This window comes from Melanostigma gelatinosum (genome assembly GCF_949748355.1).
Source record: "Melanostigma gelatinosum genome assembly, chromosome: 2".
Taxonomy (NCBI): Eukaryota; Metazoa; Chordata; class Actinopteri; order Perciformes; family Zoarcidae; genus Melanostigma; species Melanostigma gelatinosum.
This window is the reverse complement of record NC_136635.1, coordinates 18,667,705-18,686,768: the sequence shown is the minus strand read 5'-3', so window position 1 is coordinate 18,686,768 and position 19,064 is coordinate 18,667,705. Positions and strand designations below refer to the sequence as shown.

The following is a 19,064-nucleotide window of genomic DNA, read 5'->3' as shown; positions in this document are numbered from 1 at the left end:
TCGCTAGAAGAATGTAATCCCTCATCCAAACAGAAAGCTTTTGCGCTTATTTTGATTGGTGGTATTTAAGTAATGCAGGAAGTAAATACAACATTTTAAATAAGTGTCTCAGTCTCATGTCAGAATTACACTCCTGACTTTTACTAGCGCCGCCCGATTAATGTCTCAAATGTAGTTTCCCAGTCATGAACAGCATGGATGGTTAAACCAGACATGCACTCCATTGTAACTCACTCTGGGTCCTGTTATTGTGTCATATTAAGGCAGCGTTCACATTGTGTTGCTTTCCCTTGATTTGTGGCACGGTTCTTGACGTGTGGCCATTTCAACCTCTGAATTTCAAAGGTGATATTATCATTATTGATTGGTCATTGATCCAAGTATAGATGTTCACCTCTTGCGTGACCCTTTCTGTCACAGGACAGAGCTGGCCAAGGACGGCAGTCATCAGGATGTTAGGGCCGCGATGTATTATCACAAGACACTTGACGAGGATAGATGATTGTTTAAATGGCCTTTAACCCGAGGTCAGCTGGTTGAAGGACGGCCTCTGTAACCACAATTCACCCGGTGAGTTACTCTTCTTGAGTGAGCGGAGCTTTATGACACAGTCCCATACGGGAGATGGTTGAATATCGCAAAAACGAATTGTTTTTCACAATTGCTGTTCATTAAGGTTTGACAGTGCACGTTGAAAAGCACAAATCTTGAACTAAACCACAAGCAAAATGTTTGGTGTTCAGCTGCTAGGTTGTCATGAGAACATGCAGCCAAATGCTGCATGGAGAATCATTCTGCTGGCTTCTGCAAATAGTTAAGCTGAACAACTGTACCCTAATTATCCCTTCCCTTCCCCCCCCCCGATCCATTGAGGTTATAAATATGCTATTAGTAGTAGTCACAATTTGTGGAGGAGAGCAATAACAGACCAAGTTAGGCCATTTTAAGAAGGCATAGGAAATAAAAGGTCTCAGAAATGTGTCAAGCAAAGTTCTGAAAAAAAATGTCCAATCAAACACATTCAAGCGCACATTCCTGCTATATACTGTGTAATGTGCAACAACGTGTTTCTGCTGTTTACCCTGTAATTGTTGCAACAAAAGGTAAAATAATTGTCACCGTGATGACTTTACACAGTTGTAAAGTCCCGTCTGTCACTCAAACGTGACTTCCTGGTTACCATGTCATGTCTCACTGGTCTAGCAATGCAGCCCCATACGTTGTTTAAACACACTTTCCATCCAACACAGCTCACTCTGTTACTGCATATTAATGTTTATCACCTGTTCCTGAGAAGAAGCTCCCTGGCTTTATGATCAATGTGTTTATTGCTGATAAGAGTATGTTGGGTTGTGAACAGACATCTGCCTTTGCTTTGAAAATTTGGTATTTTGTCATCAAAAATATGTAGTAAGTCTCCTTTTGATGTTTCCCTGCGCTGGGTAAATCATTTACTGATTACATGCTGTATTGATATCGACTTTGCCTATTTTTCAGCGAGGTGGTTTGTGCTTTTTCACTTGGTGTTCGCTACGCATGCTTGTGTATAATGTCAGTAGATATTTACCGAGTATATGTAAAAACTTATTTTCAAACCCTTCCCATTGCTGTGGCCATCAGGTGTGATGTAGCTGGAGTGATAACTCTATTTACTAAGCAGGTTCAGACATAGCAATAAAAAAAGTCAATGTTTACCTCATGCCAGAGCATCTGGTTCCAACTGCAGGTTGTTTTTCAGTTTGTTCCCCTTCCCCTTTGTAGCACCGCTCATGCCATAAACTTGTTCAACAGTGCAGCCTCCAGACCCATGTTCCAGTGCCAAAGCCAAGGCTGGCAGAGCAGTTGAGCTTGGCAATCCCAGCCCTGCACCACCATCTACAGCTAACATGACTATGCCAGCTACCATAGAACTCCTGGAGATGTTAGGGTGCACGCAGAGAACCACCGCGCTCCATCCAGGCCAAAGTGTTGCTGTTGGGCGTACTACCAAGCCAAAACCGATGCCTCTCTTGGCTGAAACCGAATACTAACCTCTCCATTTTCCATTCGCTCTCGTCTGGACGTGCCTCAATTGTCACCGTTTGCCACAGAGCGCCTGCAGTTTTACGGTGCTGGCCTCCAAATTGAAGGGTCATGTCCAGTTGAAATTGAATGAACAGGAATCTGGTGAAGGGGTTTACGTACTGTTTGGTTAATCCAGTAGTTTGTGCTGTAGCTCACCATCTGTCATGCTGTGGTTATCTGAAAATACCAGAAACGGGGTTAAAGCCAGAAAAAAAAAATCAAAAATCTCCCGGTAGGCCAGTGTTGTGTTTATATTAGGAAGGCTTGGTAATGTGAACGGATCAATGTGAATGGTCTGTAGGCTTGAGACTTTGCTCTGTGTCTGCAGTTGTTGGCAGACACCATAGCCGGTGAAGGTGCTTCTACCTGTATCAATAATTCATGTTGAAACGTCACATTTGAAATATACGACAAAATATCCAAACTGTAGTCAGTTTGTCTTGTTCACTTTCAAGCCGCTTTTTTGCATTTTAAAATGTTTCTGTCATGTCCTGTGTGTGAGTGAGAGGGAGTGACGTGCATCGCCTTTCAATATGCGCTTACCCCATGGTCTGCTATTATTTATCGAGTTGTGTTTCACCGCAAAACTTTTTTTAATTCAGAAAAGAAGTTGGGGAAATGAGAAAATCATGAGAAGAAACTTCAGCCCAATTTTGTCAGAAAGGCTTATACAAATATGCCTGGAGCTTGAAATGTGTTTAGATACGCTCGAATTTAGATGAAGGTAAAGGCAAACTCAGTGACATCCTCAAGAAGTGATGTTTCTGGCAATGTACGACACACACACACACACACACTCGCACACGCAGATTGTTGGGATGAAATTAATATGTGATAGAGATTTGGTATTGTGCTGCCAACCTAGGACAGGATTTTCTCTCTCTCTCGCTCTCTCGCTCTCTCTCTCACTTCTGTCTGTCTCTCAGCCTATTTATTAACTAAAGAGCTTTCTCTTTGTTTGTCAGGGAGGATTGTCCTGAATGGAGATTTTCTGTGTAATCATCTGATTATCCATCAATTCCCTAAAAAGCCCCAGAGAGGCTGCACGTCCACATTATGCTGAAGGGCACAGCAATGAGAGGCAGGGGAAGGGAGGGGGGAGGGCTTCTCCTGGAGGAAATGATCAAAATGGATTTTAGCTTCTTTACTTGCTGCAGGTATCTGCATTGAGTTTGGTTTCGGCTTTGCCTACTTATGTATTCCCGCAATGTGAGCTGCTCCCAGTTTGCTTCTCATTTGCCTCGAACTCACTTACCTGCCACACAAACTGGGCACCTCCAGACACAATAATATGCAGCCTGGCTTCGTCGCCTGCACTGTGTGTTCGTTCTGGCAGTTTGAGAGAGCGAGAGCATCAGCTTGCATACATTTGCATAGGGCCCTATGGAGATTGAAATTCAGATTGAACAGGTTTTTTTCTCCCCCCCCCCCACACACACCTTGCTCCTCCTCTAGCTGTGCCTGGCTTGTGTATGACAAATCTGTTGCATTAACTCCCAGGGTAGGCCGGGAGCGGGGATGTTTGTGGAGCGACAAATTACACATCAGAGCTTTATTTAACATTCCCTACATGGCTACAAGCGATGAACTATTAAGACGTCAAATAGAAGAACAGCGAGAGATGCAACCCTGCATGCAAAGATGCTAAGAGCATGGACGGGGCATAACAAAGAGAGGGAGGTGGAAAAAGCAAAACGTTTTTCGCGAAGCTTGTGCGAGATACCGCATGTTCTCATGAGATAATTCTTCTACCATGACTTGGTTTTATAGTGGCGCTCACTTAGTTGGTTTACATGTGATGCTGTTCTATTCCTCATACCTTTTATCGTTAACAATCGACTCACAGTTTGGTTGGGATCGTGTCTTTTGAACCCACTGCACAGCGGGCTGGTCCACTGTGTTGGTGTGAGCACCGAGGCTAAAGGTGCGCTACGTGAGGTGTGACTGTGTGAACTTGGAGGAATCAAAAACATGTAACACCTCTGGTCTATGTGGTGTGAAAGGTATAAATAAAAGTCTGTTGAACCCAACTGTGTTGTAGCATGTTCCCGTAGTGCCACAGTGGTGCACAGGGTGTGGGTAAAGCACGCTGTCACCGCTAGTTGGTGGTGCAAGGTTGCTGCAGAGCGGGTGCAGTTTCTCGTGTGTGAGGGTTTGATGTAATTCGCTCTGCTGTATTTTTGTGTCTGGAGGCGGACCTGCTCGTGTCCTCTTGAACCTAAGAAAATGAATCACTTTTCTTTTTTTTTACCTTATATATTGTTTTTTGGGGGATGTACAAAAGACTCCTCTTATGCCTTATTCATCCGTCATGGTGTCCTGATCTTTCTAGCACGGACTTAAATTACAGATCTTTTCTCCTTCTCATTGACATTATTCTGATTCCTATTTGAAATCCATTTTATCCAGACTTTGCACGAACATAGCATCCGGGCAACGGAGCATACAAACAGAAACACTTTCTGCTTGTGACATCTTAATACAAAGCAACATCTCTGTGCGATGCACGCAGACAAGTTGTGACTGACTCATTCATTGTTAAGGTCCTGAAGCTGTAAAACTATAGAAATTAAATAGATTTTTTTGTGAAACTAAACACTTTTTACCACAAAGAACAAAAGCAAACATTCGGGAAAAGTCCCAAATTAAACCGACGCTCTGTTCTTTTCTCTTTCTGTATCATAAACAAACCCTTGTGTGAGTCCGGTTCGGTACGCATGACGAACCGAACAATACGTTTGATTAATTTAAAAAAAAAGAAGTTTTTTAAAAACCTTTATTTAACCAGGTCGTCCCATTGAGATTAAAAATCTCTTTTGCAAGATGTAAGCAACAATACTACATGACATTAAGGGGCAGTTTTTGTTTTTTATGCTTATGTGTTGCTAAGAAGACACCCCAGAAGATGGGTCACTCAGGTATAGTTCCATCATTGTTCAAAGTCAAAGAATAACTTTATGATGTTAGTTGTAATGAATAAATATATTTTAAAATCAAGTACATTTCTCTGGCATTTATAGTTTTCTACTGTACCGAACCGTACCGAACCGTGGCTCCACTGTATCGTACCGAAACCAACCGTGAATTTTGTGAACCGTTACACCCCTCATAAATATATATATATATATTATTTATTATAGTTTTTTTTTCTATCCTTCAGTTGTGAGGATGACCAGCAGTAATGTATCACAATATGTATTAGCTAGTTATGATGCGCGCTTGTCATTTATACATCTCTATTCATCATCCAGTGAATGGTTTGGCTACTTGCTGCTTAAAGTGTCAGTAAAGTGGAACACAGGCTATTCAATAGAGAGAGAGAGAGAGGGCACTGACTGGCCTTATTGCACCATTTGTCTTCTAAGTGTCCAGGGGTACGAGGTGGTCAGCCTGCATTCGTTGTACTCGGGCATGTCATTTTCTCTTGTAAGCTTTTCCATCGCAGTGTTCCAAGTGACCCTATTCCTCGCCTTGCTCCGGCCCACCTCTGCTACATGCCGCTACGACCGGGTCATTGTCCTGATGATAAGTGCAGCGCTCTGTTGAGTAAAGTGGTGGGAAGCATCGGTCCGGGTCTGAATAGAGCGTAGACATCGACACAGACACACACACACACACACACACACACACACACACACACTCGCAGGCTGCATGTCCAGACAATGGAAAACCTCAATCTGAGCAGGCTCTGATTAAAGTGATGGTTGAAGTTTCACCACAGACAGGAGGATAACTACAGCCTCTTCCCAGAGGTCGAGGTTAAGCTTTGTCTTGGTTCTTCCCACAGAGTTTATTCTTTTGTTTTGTTGCAGAGTAAACACCTTTCTGCTTTTTTTCTTTTTAGTTGATCTCACAACGACACCCACATTTGTACGCCGAACCACAAGGAAGAGGGAAGTCAAGCTAGACACCCCACATTAGAGCTCATTTGGCTCACTTCCCACTATCTGTCACTGCTAAATAGGTTGGACTTAGCGCTCACTGTAGAGTCGCAATGACAAAGATGTGAACACAAGGTAGACACTCTTTCTAGTTAAATATACACCAGTAAGGCCTGGACTGGTTTGTGAGTGTTTTTGCGTAAGTTAAAGCAAAACGCCTCTGTGCACATTGCACGCCTGTCATGGGAGCTCTGAACCCAGATGCAGCGGAATAGGAATAGGCAGGCGAGTTGTGCACATCAAGGCACCAATCAGTGGCTCCACTGCCAAAGCCGGGATACCACTGTTCACTGTCCCGTTCCTCTCATCGTCTTTGTTCTCGTGCCACGTCCTCCTCAGCACCACCTTTCACAAGCTGAGTGACTGTTTCAAACCCATTTCACAGCGACTAGCCTGACGAATATTCCTCTGCCATGTGTTCGTCGTCCATTACTATCCATGTGGCACGTCTGTGATCTCTCTTTAAGTTTGTGAGCATGCGGGCGTGAGTGTATAAATATGTTGTGATTTTCCAGAGTTTGGCTGTCTGAAAGCACCTCTTGTCTATAAAGCCGTTTTCCTCCTTCGTCGGAGTTGCTCCTGATTGATGTGTAAAATTGGACTGTTTTTGCTCTATATTCCTGAGTGGGTTTCTTTTTCCTCGCCTCCAGAGGCACACAAATGCACTTGTGGGTTGGAGTCAAACGGAGTACTAGACGTGAAGGCGCACACTGCAGGTTGCAATAGATTGATCTGCTTCTGTGTTTCCTGTGTGCCATCCGCATTTTTGCGTGTGTGTGTGTGTGTTGTCTGAAGCGTAAAGCTTGCTGCCTGTGATGAATTGCCACAGCAGTGGAGACAAATTTGGATGTAGAGGAGCGTTGGTGTCGCGAAGAGATTGGCGCTGCCTCTCTGCTCTGTGTAATGATGAAGAACTGGGCACACATCAGCCAGGGGAGGAATGCAACTCTTGCGAACGGAAAAGCACAACAAATGCACACATACACTTAGAAGCAGGCAGGCGAGGAAGTGAGCCATGATACATCCACCAAATGTGTGCGTGTCTGTAGTCACAACTCCGTGTGGGGTTTGGGCACAACCACAGCCCACCGCCCCAGGGACCGTCTGCCCTCAATACAGGAGCTTCAGTGGGTTTGCTGCAAAGGGACCATGTACTGTGGAGCTGATTGACAGTTTTTGTAAGTCTGCGCATGAAAGAAGATGAGAATTTCAGTTTGCAGGCCCCATGGTACACTGTGACTGTAGCGTTTGTAGTTAACGGCTCGTGAAAGAGTCGACAGAGATGAGGAGGAGAGCTTGTAGGCTTCTGACGGAGGCGACGAGCTTCAGAGGTTGATTGCTGCCTGCCATCCCAGTGCTCATTAATACCTTTTAAAATAGCCCAACGCTATCTGCGTCTGTTAATATTTAAAACTGATTACCGCTAAAACATCTTCTCAAATGAGGGACTTCTGATTTCATTCAGTTTCTTTTTTTTCATTTTTTTTTTCAAAGCAATTATTTATTTTTACACCTTCATGAAATGTCATTAGGTTGTCAGCATAAAGGGGATAGTGGACCAGCTTTTGCCCTCCACCACCCTGGGGGTGCGCGAGCTGCCTCTAGGGGGTGCACGAGAGGAAAAGTGTAATGGCGTCTGATGGTGTAATAATATTAAATATTATTTTTCACAAAATAAAAACATGAATTATAAAAATCCCCTTTGTAAGATTTAAAATTAAAAACGTACAATTTAATAAATGCACTTGAGCTCCTTCCGGCAGTCTTGCCGCCTGCCGCCAGTCGTACACACTAGCGAGCCTAGCTTGTGCAGCTAACGTCAGCGAACTTCATGCATTCAGCAACATTCATGCAAATATGCTAAACTGGCTGAAATCGGGGAAACTGTCAGGTGGGACATCTGAAGCCATCAGTCGTAAAAGAGGAGAGGGACAGAGAGAGAGAGAGAGAGGAATCGGAGGCGAGGGGAACGGAGAGGTGCGTTGGGGAGAGACCGGGAGAAGAAATCGAGCCAGAGTCAGAGGAAGATGAGACGGAGGAGACCGAAAAGGAGGAAGGGATAGCACAGACAAATCGGGAGCACATCGGCCCATCGCGGAGTCAAGGTGAAAAAGAGGAAACAAGAGTGAGCATCAGACTGGGAAAAAAAAAAGAGGAAATATGATGAAAAGTATCTGTGTCTGGGCTTCACTTGGATTGGCAACGCAGATTCCCCAAAGCCACAGTGCGTGGTGTGCAGCGAGGTTCTGGCTAACAGTCTGAAGCTCTTATTTACGTTGCCACCTGAACACCAAGCATGCCAGTGCAAGTCAAAAGCCCCTTACATTGTTTATATCGAAATTGGAGGAGTTACAAAACAGCCAAAAACAACTGCAGTCTCATTCATGTGTTGGTCTATAAATGACGCACTACGGGCTTCATATCTGGTTACAGAATAGCGAGAAAGGGGCTACCGCACACAATCGCAGAAGACGTGAGCTTGCCAGCTGCCAGAGAGATGGTGGAATGTATGATTGGGGAGAAAGAAGCAAAAAAGTTGGACATGATCCCGGTGTCCAACAACACTGTGTCGCCGCATCGATGCTTTGTCCGAAGACATCCTGGCTACATTAGTCGCTCATTAATTGTAAATTAAATGTGATAATCTGCCTCTGAGCCTGTGCGTGTGTGCTCGCATCCGTATTGGTCTTTAAAAGTGACGCCTTGTGTCACTGAAAGATATTGAAACTTTGTTGCAGTGTTTCAGGGCGTTTTCACCGCTTCAGTTCGTTTGCTTTGTTCTGATTCAGGGATTAATATGATACAATGTTGCAGTTGCCCCTTTGTTCGGTTTGTGTTCACACTGCAACATTTAACAGCGGACTAAATATTGTAAACAAACGCCACGCGCGAGCAAACTGTTCTCTCATTGGTCAGATTTTTATGCGGCTGTAAATTGGCTCTGTTGCTTTTCTTTTTTTTTTATTAAGGGGGGGGGGGGGGTGGGCGAACCCGGTCGGGATGTAGAAGGGGGTGCGCGGGGGGGTGCGCGGCCTAAAAAGTTTGGGAACCGCTGCTCTAACTGATCTTATACACGCGTAAAACCTGTTACCAAATTAGCCTAAAAGGCCTATTCAAGGCATACCCAAAGTAAATTGAAAGCTGTTCTTGACCCATTTAGAGTACATGCATGGTATCTCTTTTGAAAGGTAACACTCTGAATTTGTTTCCCCAACACTCTGAATCACTGTAAGTGCTACTGGCATTGAGTAATAGAAGTTTGAACACACTGAAGTCAAAGGTTTTAATTTCCGCCTAAATATTTCTTTGCAAACAGATGCCTGCAGATGACTATAGCTGGCACTTATTAGCTGGAAAACATAATGGGACCAGAGCATGAAGCCTTACCTAGTCCAAGTTCAAATTTGATCACAATACCGCAGAAAATGAATATTTTACACATGTTTTACGAAGGCGCTTTCCAAAAAAGGCCATTTGGAGACTCATTGTAACCATGGTCACATACCTAGGCTGTGTAGAAATGTGTATTCATAATTCAAACTAAAGCTTATTTATGTCTAAATACAGTTATCGATAAGTTATTTCACTGTTATTCACTTTCCTAAAGTCTCCATAACTCTCAGTAACCACACTTTGCATTTTACGCACAAACGCAGATGGCAGACTCGCGGTTACGCAGGTGACTTCCGGGTTGAGGCTGTAAATCTAACCCCTGAAGCTGCATATCGTTATTTTCGAAATTTCATTGGCTATACGAAGCGTCAGTCATCAGAACGATCGGTTGCAATCGGCTCGAGCTTTACACGAAAGAAGAGGGCCAGGCACTGTCCTTCAACGCGGACTCTTGTTGGTTATTGTAGGCTGTGGAGAGGACATGGAAGCTCCTAATAGGCCAAATGAGGTGTCAATCGAAAGGTCAGAGTGCAGCCGCCATTTTGACACGAGATATCGGCAATGTTTACATGCCAACGGGAGTTACTACGGAAAATACTTAAATAATTAGGCATATCTGTCGGCTAATTTGAAATGATGCAACATCAACTCAATTTTGTAATTGTTTGTTTGTTGGTTGGTGGTCTGACATAGTTGTTGATTCTACCTGCTGTTGTGATTATATCTTGAAATGGTTTGCATAAATCGAATCGCAAGAATCTTAGCTTTCCAAAGAGATGTCACATCTGTACCTACCTATACATAGCAGTTGTGTACATAACACAGATGTACACGTAACACTGGTGGGCGGGCCGTCGGAGTGTTAACAGGTACAGCACAAAGGGTTTAATTGCACGTGAGCATATGAGATATCTTAATTTATTCTTCAGTTTTACTAAACGTGGAGGCAAAGTTGTGATTGTGAATACTGGCCTCAGATTGCATGTCACAGTGAAAGGACTGCCTGAAGTTGGCAGCAGCTTTTGTTCTGTAGAGCAGCACCAGGCATAACGCTCAGTTGGTGACAGCAAGCTAGAAATCCAGAGCAGGAAAGTCGGGGGACTGGTGCTGAAGGAAATTCACTTTGGAGGTGCCAGATATTAACCGCACCAAGGGTGCACATGGTGTCAGCAAGTGTCAGAATATTGCTGACATTTTATAGTTCAAGTTTCATCTGCTTCTCTTTTGCAGGTGTTGGCTCAATTCAGTTATTGTTCCTCTTTTTCAGTACAAACCGTATTAATAATAATAGAAAATTGGAAAAAGGCTCATACAAACTGACTGTTTCAGTCAGGAAAACATTATTCATATTCTTTTAAATATGAATAATTTCAGTGTCATTTTCTTAAAAATGTTATACAATAAGAACATCAGTAACTTTATTTGTGATTTAAATGGGGTTGAATGTCCGTAAGAACTGAAGACAATAAGATCAGACCATTCTATTTCTTTCTTTTTTAACATCTTACACGACAGCACTTTTTTCTTGTATTTTTTTAAATAAGCTGGTATAAAGGACACTAAACCACACAATCAGACTGATAGACAGAATGTGAGCTTTTAATGTCAGTATGTATCCATGTAAAGCCTGATCCCTCTCAAATCCATATTTACTATGTAATGAGATATGATAGTATTATGATTATGATATGATTGTATACAAACAAAACACAAACACTGTGCTCCACCCCCTCTTTTTTGTGTGGTACGTTTGTGTGACATCCACTTGTTAACCTCTCAGTAGCACATTTAGCACTTTAAAGCTGTAGTTAACAGGTGTGTTTGTTTCTCCAGCTGAACCATGCATGTATGCTCTGATGAGCGTCCTTTAGACAGAAAGCTACAAATAGTGTTCTGTGCATAGATTTAAGTGTGCGGGTATCTATTCCACCAGTGTCTGTAGTGGAAATGTAAGGTTCGGTGGCAAACAGCCCTTCACATGTGCAGGGAGGTTGACAAAGACTTCAAACGTTACACAGAAGCAGCATTGAAAATAACCCCCCCTCCCCACACACACAAACACAAACTCGCAGCATCACTTTTTATTGACAGGGTGTGTTCTCCCTCAGCATTCCCATATACCTGCGATCCTTTTTCCTTCCCTTCCACTGGAGGCTGCTGTTTCTTTTTTTTTTTTACTGCAAATCACACGCCGGGTCCATCAATATGCCTCAGGTGTCAGGCCCAGGTTTTCAGCTGCACCAACAACAGGGCGTGATTTAAATGTCATATCTTCAAAGCTTTTCCCCTTTCTGCAATATATCTGCAGTCTGCTGGTTTCCCCGGCTGCAACAAAGCAAGGTCTTGATATTTTGTGTTGAGAGTATTGGACAGTAAAGATGTTGACAGGTGCGAGTGTTTCATTCCAGCTTGACAGGCCACCGTACGTCCCTGTATACGGGACTCCTTTGTTGCAGTAGTTAACCCCTGAATGCTTCCTAGTTGGCCGTCTCTTTTTACACATGCATCACCCCAAATAGCGCACGAAATAAGGAATGGTAATTCCACATCTTTCGTTGCGCGTCAACATTAATTATTATCATCAGATGGATGGTGTGTGTGTGTGTGTGTGTGCTGGAACGCAGCGTAGGAGATTGACAGACAGACGGCGTCAACAAGCCGGGTAATTTACTGTCATGGTAAATGGACTTTTCTAGTCTTCTGACCACTCAAAGCGCTTCAACGCCACATGCCATTCACCCATTCACTCACTGGTGGCTACCAGGCAAAGGTGCCACCTGAACTCAAAAATAAACTGATGGAGGTCAAAGGTCAAGGTCACTGCCATTGATGTGGACTGCAAACATGACTGGCGTACAGCAGCGAGGCAGCACTTGTATTTATTTTTTATTTGTCTCTCCTCTGTCTTCCAACACCCCCTCATTCTTTTTCTTCTCGGGTTTCACAGAAAATGATGAGACAGGTGTGATGGATAGTTTGCTGGAAGCTCTGCAGTCAGGAGCTGCATTCAGAGACCGCAGGAAGAGAGCGCCGAGACCCAGAGGTGAGTCTCATATCCTTTATCGACACCTTTACGCAAACGTAAAACCTGCTATCCATATTGTGGGCAATGTTCTGATTCCTGTCAGATGTTCAGCAATCACAGTGAGTTTAGGTCCTAACCTGCCAACGGGATGCATATTTTTCTTGTTATGTTTTTGAAAGCTGAGGGAATTGAAGGCATCCTCGTGTTATCCTGCCTTGGTGCGACACATTCTCAGTCCCTTGCAAAATACACTACTTTGTTGTTTGTACACATGCTTGCTAGCAGCAAAAATGCCAGAGAATCTTCAGCCCGACAACATTACTACCGCTGTCTGATGTTTGAAGCTCAGTGAATCAACACCCAGCTATTTATCTTCTGGCAGTCTTAAATCCCATATGCTCTTGAATCCAAGTCGGGTTCTGTACATGTTTTGAACAGACGGGCAATTGACAGAGTTGCCCTGAAACACGGTATTTTCTGTTAATGGCCTTCTCTTCACAGCCGTTCTTCAGCTTGCGAATGCCTCCTCGTGATCTTTGTGATCCCTCTTAGTACGGTAAGATATGTTTGCATTAAATGTCCCCTGCCCTCCACAGATAACCAGCAGAAGACCATCAGCCCCAGCTCCTTCCGCCAGGTTCTCAGGCCTGTTAACCATGGTAAAGCAAATAATTAAACATCCGCAAAGCTAAAGCCTCAAGCATGCTCAGCTCTGTCCTTTATCTGCTCTCGGAAGGCTGCCATGGACAACTCTTGCATGTATTGCAGCTTCGCCTCTACAGTTCGTCTGTCCTGCTTTTGTGTGTGTGTGTGTGTGTGTGTGTCCAGTGACCATTTCAGTTGTCATTTTTTTTTTCCGCCGTTTTGTTTATTTTACCTTGTGTGCCTTCTGAAAGTGTCAAAGGCCTTTTCTGAGCCAGTGCGTTGTGCACTGTGAGAGAAGCACGTTTGAGAGCAGCCCACACATTGCTTTCAAAGAATGTCAGTTTGACAAGTTTCCTAAATTGAATAATAATAAACTGCAGCACTTTAAGTTCAGCTCGAAGCTTCTGAAGGCAAATCGTTCCCATTTTTAAAACTTTATTTATATATATATCGGAAGCTACAGACGTCTATTCACGACAGTATAAGTCAAGTGTCTTCGAGTCAAAATTAGTATCTTGCGTTTCTCACCTCTGACCTATGTACTGCAGATTTATTTTTAAGGGCCGTGAGGCATCTGCACCAAGATCAAACATACGTACGGACTACAAATTAGATGCAAGCCACTTGTAGCTTTGAGCGTTCAGTGTTATCATTTAGGAACGGCATGTTCATAATTTAAAATATACAGGGCAATATGTGTCTGACTGAATGACTTCCTGGGAGTGAAGATTGGATGGGATACTAATTATACCGAATCAAATTTGCCCCATATCATTCATAGCTGGGAACAGATATTGTGCTTTGGCTGTTGCGAAAACAAACAGCAGCTTTCTTCTCTTGTCAAAGGTTTACTACAATCATCACTGAGGCACTTACAAATTACGCCGTAACCGTGTTACCACTTATTACTTGTAATTGGAATCCCAGTGGGCTGGGTACAGGCACGCATGGCTAAAATGATTCACGCTCAGTCCACCCACAACATTGATGGCAATGATAAAGGGCCTTGCTCTGTTGTTCTGCTACGACTTATCTGAAATTAGATTGGAAGGGGATGAGGGGGAGGGAGGTATACAGGGTGGGAGGAAAGAGACGGATAGAGGTGGCTGTAACGTAAGAAATGGAGAGAGATGGTATGAAAGAGCCAGTTGGTTCGAGTGAAACTAAGGAATAATGTGAGGGCATTGGGCTCAGTTTGTCTGTGGTCAAGAAAGAAAAGAGTCTGCATATAAGGGATGCTATTTGAACAGGGGATTGTTGTAAACAATTCGAGTCCATGCTGCTCAGTGTCCGTGTTGTGCAAACGACCCCATGGTGTGCTGTACAGGTACTCGGGTGGTGGACGGTTGCTGGGCCAGCTGCCCCCTGCTGGCAGCTTCAAACATGGCCTTGTTGACTAATAAAGCTCAAGGCTCGAGCCTGTCACTGCGGGCGTCATACTCGCTGCCAGCCTCCCAGAGCAAACACAGCTAATTACTTTTCTCTGCCCAGCCCAGCACCAGCTCAGCCCTCTCAGTGCCCATTCATCTTAATTTCCCCCTCTCTGCCATCTGCCTCCTAAATAACACTCCTCCTCATTTCCCTACCATCCCATATCCCCGCTGTCTCCCTCTATACTCTCCTGGCCTGACAATGGCCCTCCCCAAACATAATTGCCTGTTATTGGTATGGAGTCTCTCAGCTTCTCCCGTTGCACCCCTTCTCTCCCACCTCCTTCTCTCCTACGGAGATCCGGGCCTTAATTGCCCTGGGTTTAGTCGCTGGAGTGAGTGAAGCCCACCGGATGCTCCCCGTTTAGTTCGGAGGTGATGAAGTTCAGTTGGCGGCACGTGTGTGTAAACAGCTGCTTTCACTTTCACCCAACCGCCTCCTTTCCCCACACTTTCAAACACCCTTCAATAATTGATCTCAGGGGTGTTGCTACACTCTGGTGGAGCCGCAAAGAGAATTAAAACGGAACGATCTGTGCCAGAAGATACTGTTATTTGTGGTGATGGGGAGAGGACATGCGTGGTGCCATTCAGCTCTCGCACCAAGGGAGACTCGAGTGCACCGGGGGTTTTCCTGCAGTGGTTGTCCGCAGAAACAAATCAGATGGCCAATAGATTGTGCTCCCCATCACATGGAGTCGTTCAATTATGTCCGGAGTGCTTCGCAGTTCGGCGAGTGTGATTGCCACACACTGGAGAATCGCATTGAAAGTATTACTCCACTGTTTGCTGCAGAACCAGGGGCGTGCATCGTCCCCTCCATTATTTTTGAACCCCCTCTTCTTCCTTCCCATCCTCTTCCTGTTGTACTCTTCGGTTTGCTGCTGGTAATAAATGATAAATACAAGGGTCCTGGCCCGGGTTCCCAGCATTTGTCCCCACTTCCTCAGTCTCTCATCTCCTCTCCTCCCTTACCTTTAAATTGCCTCAGCACACTTTAACATGAGCCAGCAGCTACGGTGTTTAGCTCGCTCTGCAGTCTCTCACACACATATATATATAAAAATACACAGACACGCCCGCAGACTTCAGGGGATCGAGGTAAGCAGGCTTTGGCCTGGGCCTGGGTTAGGATAAGGCTGCAGGGCTCTGGGGCTCCTAGACACTCTAAATTGGATTGTGCTCCACAGAATGATGGATCGATGGTGGTTAGCCACACAGGTGTCAGAGACTTGAATCTGCAAATTGAATCTATAAGGCAGCCGTAGCTTTCTTAACTTTGTCCTCTTGAAAACATCTCTCCGGGTACTGTCTGGCCATTTCAGTCTTCTAAGCGAGCCCTCATCACACGTTGAGGGGAATCGCAGAACTACACTTCTTCTTATTGTTTACGGTTGTGTTCGACAGAGAGCGAGAGCCTCAAAGTGTGTGACACAGCACAAGCCAGATTTTGAGTGTGTGTGCGTGCTCTGAGGCCTTTCTCGTGGAGTGATGATCCGTTATGTGTGGGGAGGAACAAGATCTATGAGGGAGTAAATGTCTCCGTCTTTAGGAGCAATTACTTCAGAATGTCTTTAGTGAAACCCGACCTAACAATTATCATGTGTGATAAAGCTCTGAACTAGAGCTTGAAATTGATATAAAGGTCACTTCACAAAGTCGGTGAACCCGTGTACCGAATGGAAACAGGAGTGTCTCCTTACTTGCACGAGAAAGCCTTACGGGTTAGACCACAACGGTACGCATCTAGTTATTGGAGGTGTTGCGTGCTATGTGTTTCCATGTAGCTCCATGACCTGTTTTTGCTGATTACATGTTTCTGTATGATGTTGGAACTTTGGTTCATACGGGCAGCTGTATCAGTTAAGACTTTAAATAGTTTGGATATATATACGTGTGGATGCTAGTAGCAGTTGACAAATAGGCTTAATATGACACTCGACCCACGACCTCTTTCAGAAGTTGTGCTGCACAAAATCATTGAGACGAAACTGGGGAGAGTGTGAAGTTGAAATGAAAGTAAAAGGACGTTTGTCGCCTCCTATCTCTGTGCGTTCTGTGTGCTCACACGTGAGACGTTTGTGACAAACTAGCTCCGAGAGTCAGTCACTCTTGCTTCCTGGGGATACTCTAGTGGAATCTGCTGTTCGACGCTTGCCTTTTTTTTGTTGATTGGGCCTCTTGTAGACTGATATGTGGATTCCACTGCAGGCAACTGCGTCCTGCAGATTGCGTGTGTGCTTTCCCATTTCTGTCTGTTCGTGTCAATGTCAATTATGGGAGAAAGCCTGCCATCCTTCCAAAGTTCACTCAGTCGACTCTTTACTTTTTGACTTTGTTTTGTCTCCTCTTTATCTCTCGCCTTGCTGCTTTCCCCCAGACATGACATAAGAAAAAAGAAGGGGTTATTAAATCATTTCAGTGAACCCAAGACAGCGCACAGACGCTCTCCTCCCAAGATCTCTTTGAATTGATGCTGCACGTCGTCCTTTCAAAAACGTAACTGTAGAAGTTGCTTGATTTATCTGCATTTGGTCACAATATATCATCCACACGTCACGTAGGTTGGCTGCGTTTTTCATTAAAGTGACACATTATTGCCAAAGAGCTTCTGTTCCTGAACACCGAGTGCTCACTCTCCCACTTTCGCACATACTCGCTCGGGCATACATGCATCGAAATTGTCTGCTTAAACCCTGTGTTTTAATGATTGAAGGTTGAAGCTCAAAGGCCACTCCTGGGTCGGGGTATCAGCTGTGTGGAAGACTTGGACAGGTGTACTGCTCTCCGTACTCATGTCCACAATCATCTGGCCACTTGGAGGCACAGTGTCTCTCCTACTGCCACACTTGATTGGTGGTTTCGATGTTGAACGGCTCTTGTAGACAAAGGCGTGTCCAGATGGGATAGTGTACCTTGACCTGCCTTTGTCTGTCTGTCTGAAGTGCTGCACTCGGTGTGTGTGTGTGTGTGTGTGTGTGTGCGCGTGTGTGTGTGTGCATGTCTGAGCCTGTGCACACATGCATTGAACAGATGGAACAAGAGGTCACCTTAACAGAGTGGCTCGTGTAATTAGGTCCAACATGTGCAGTGAGACTTAGTAAGTGAGGGCTGGAGAGACCAGTAAAGGAAAGATTTTTTTTTTTTTATCCCTACCTTTTTATTCACGATTTGCTGAGAACAGTGTTCTCTTTTCATTGAATGCCATGCTGCACTGTTTCACAGTTACACTCAGTCACACGTTGAAACTGCCCTGATCGTCCCATATCTTGTTCTGCTGTTCTGGCGATTGAAACAGCGACTCTTCTCTAACCTTTAGTCTGGAAGCAGCGCCGAGTACCCTTTTATAGGATAACACCACCATGTGCCCTATGTAATACAGGCAGTAATTAGCATGAAATATGTTTCTCACTGAGAACATTTGGTTATAGATTGCGGTTTTTCCATGCGGTGTATCATTCGATGTGATCGTGATGCTGTTTACTTGTTCTCTTGCCTTGGAGGCGCGGATGTAGATAATGGAAAAACGTCTTTTATTGGCTCCCACTCCTGCTGTTACGGAAGTCCTGCCTCCCTGATTCCGAGGCTTTTTTTCCACTGAAACGTGTTAAATTGTGACGCACATCCGCATCAAGTTGTGTTGAAACTACTAATGACTGTATTAGCGAATGCTAAGAGGGCAAGCTTAACACACCTCTAGCAAATATAGCCTTATTCTTAAAACTGCACTAATCTCTGTAATCCATGCCCAGTCCAAAAGTGTAAGAGGATGAGAAAGTGAAACAGTGTGCCGTATATTCACTCGACTGGTTGGGGAGGTCAGCGTGATGGATGAGAGCAGCACGCACAAACACACACGGCCACCCGAGCTCGGCTGTGCCCACTCGGTCCTAATAGAAAACATGTGATAACGAACTCCTCTGCACTGTGCTCAATGCCGCTCCCCGCCGCACAGCCCACGTTTTCAGCCAAGTCCTAAGCCGATCAGGCTCCTCCGATATCCACTTTTAGCTGGATTATGAGGAAGCCGGGCTGTAATAAAGGCTGTGGATCGTGAAATGGAAACTGGTGTTCAGCATGTTGAGCCAAGGACCCGAATCAGCCCATTCACACCAGCTCAGGCCCCAAACAGTAAGTGAAGCCGCTAATGTGGATTGCTATTCAGCCGGCGTCTGAGATCCTCCTCGTCTTTTCTTTCCACATGGACACTGTCTCGCCTTCTGCCTGCCTCAATACGCACCTTATGTGCAGGGAACAGAGGCAGAAAAGCCAGTGGGTAAAAAGTTTAAAGATTCATCAGGGGTTTAGTTTCGATACACACCTCTTTTTTGTATCGGGTATTTAAGTATAATGTGTCATTGTTTCCTCCCCCACGTCTCGCCCGCTGTCTGTCATTGTCTCTCCCTCCTTCCAGCCCCCTTTTCTCATGAACCGGTTACGTACATCGATTGAGACTCGGCTCTTACACAGTACTCTAGTTAATAATGCAGTGAGAAATGAAGTCATTCTCACCATGGCTTTGTGCTAATTAAATGTTATAGCAGCCTTATCACCCAGCCACACACA

At 44.6% G+C, this 19,064-nt stretch overlaps 1 protein-coding gene across 1 annotated transcript in view; it reads left to right on the top strand.

Annotated features, from left to right (window-relative positions):
• The window catches only part of LOC306795513 (protein diaphanous homolog 3-like), a gene marked incomplete at its 5' end in the record, with an annotated part of 141,062 nt that overhangs the window by 84,300 nt on the left and 37,698 nt on the right, over positions 1-19,064 (top strand). The window contains 2 exons of the mRNA XM_079294045.1: positions 12,346-12,441; positions 13,020-13,082. Of these exons, the coding sequence (XP_079150171.1) occupies positions 12,346-12,441; positions 13,020-13,082 (159 nt within the window). The remainder of the gene's footprint in view (positions 1-12,345; positions 12,442-13,019; positions 13,083-19,064) is intronic.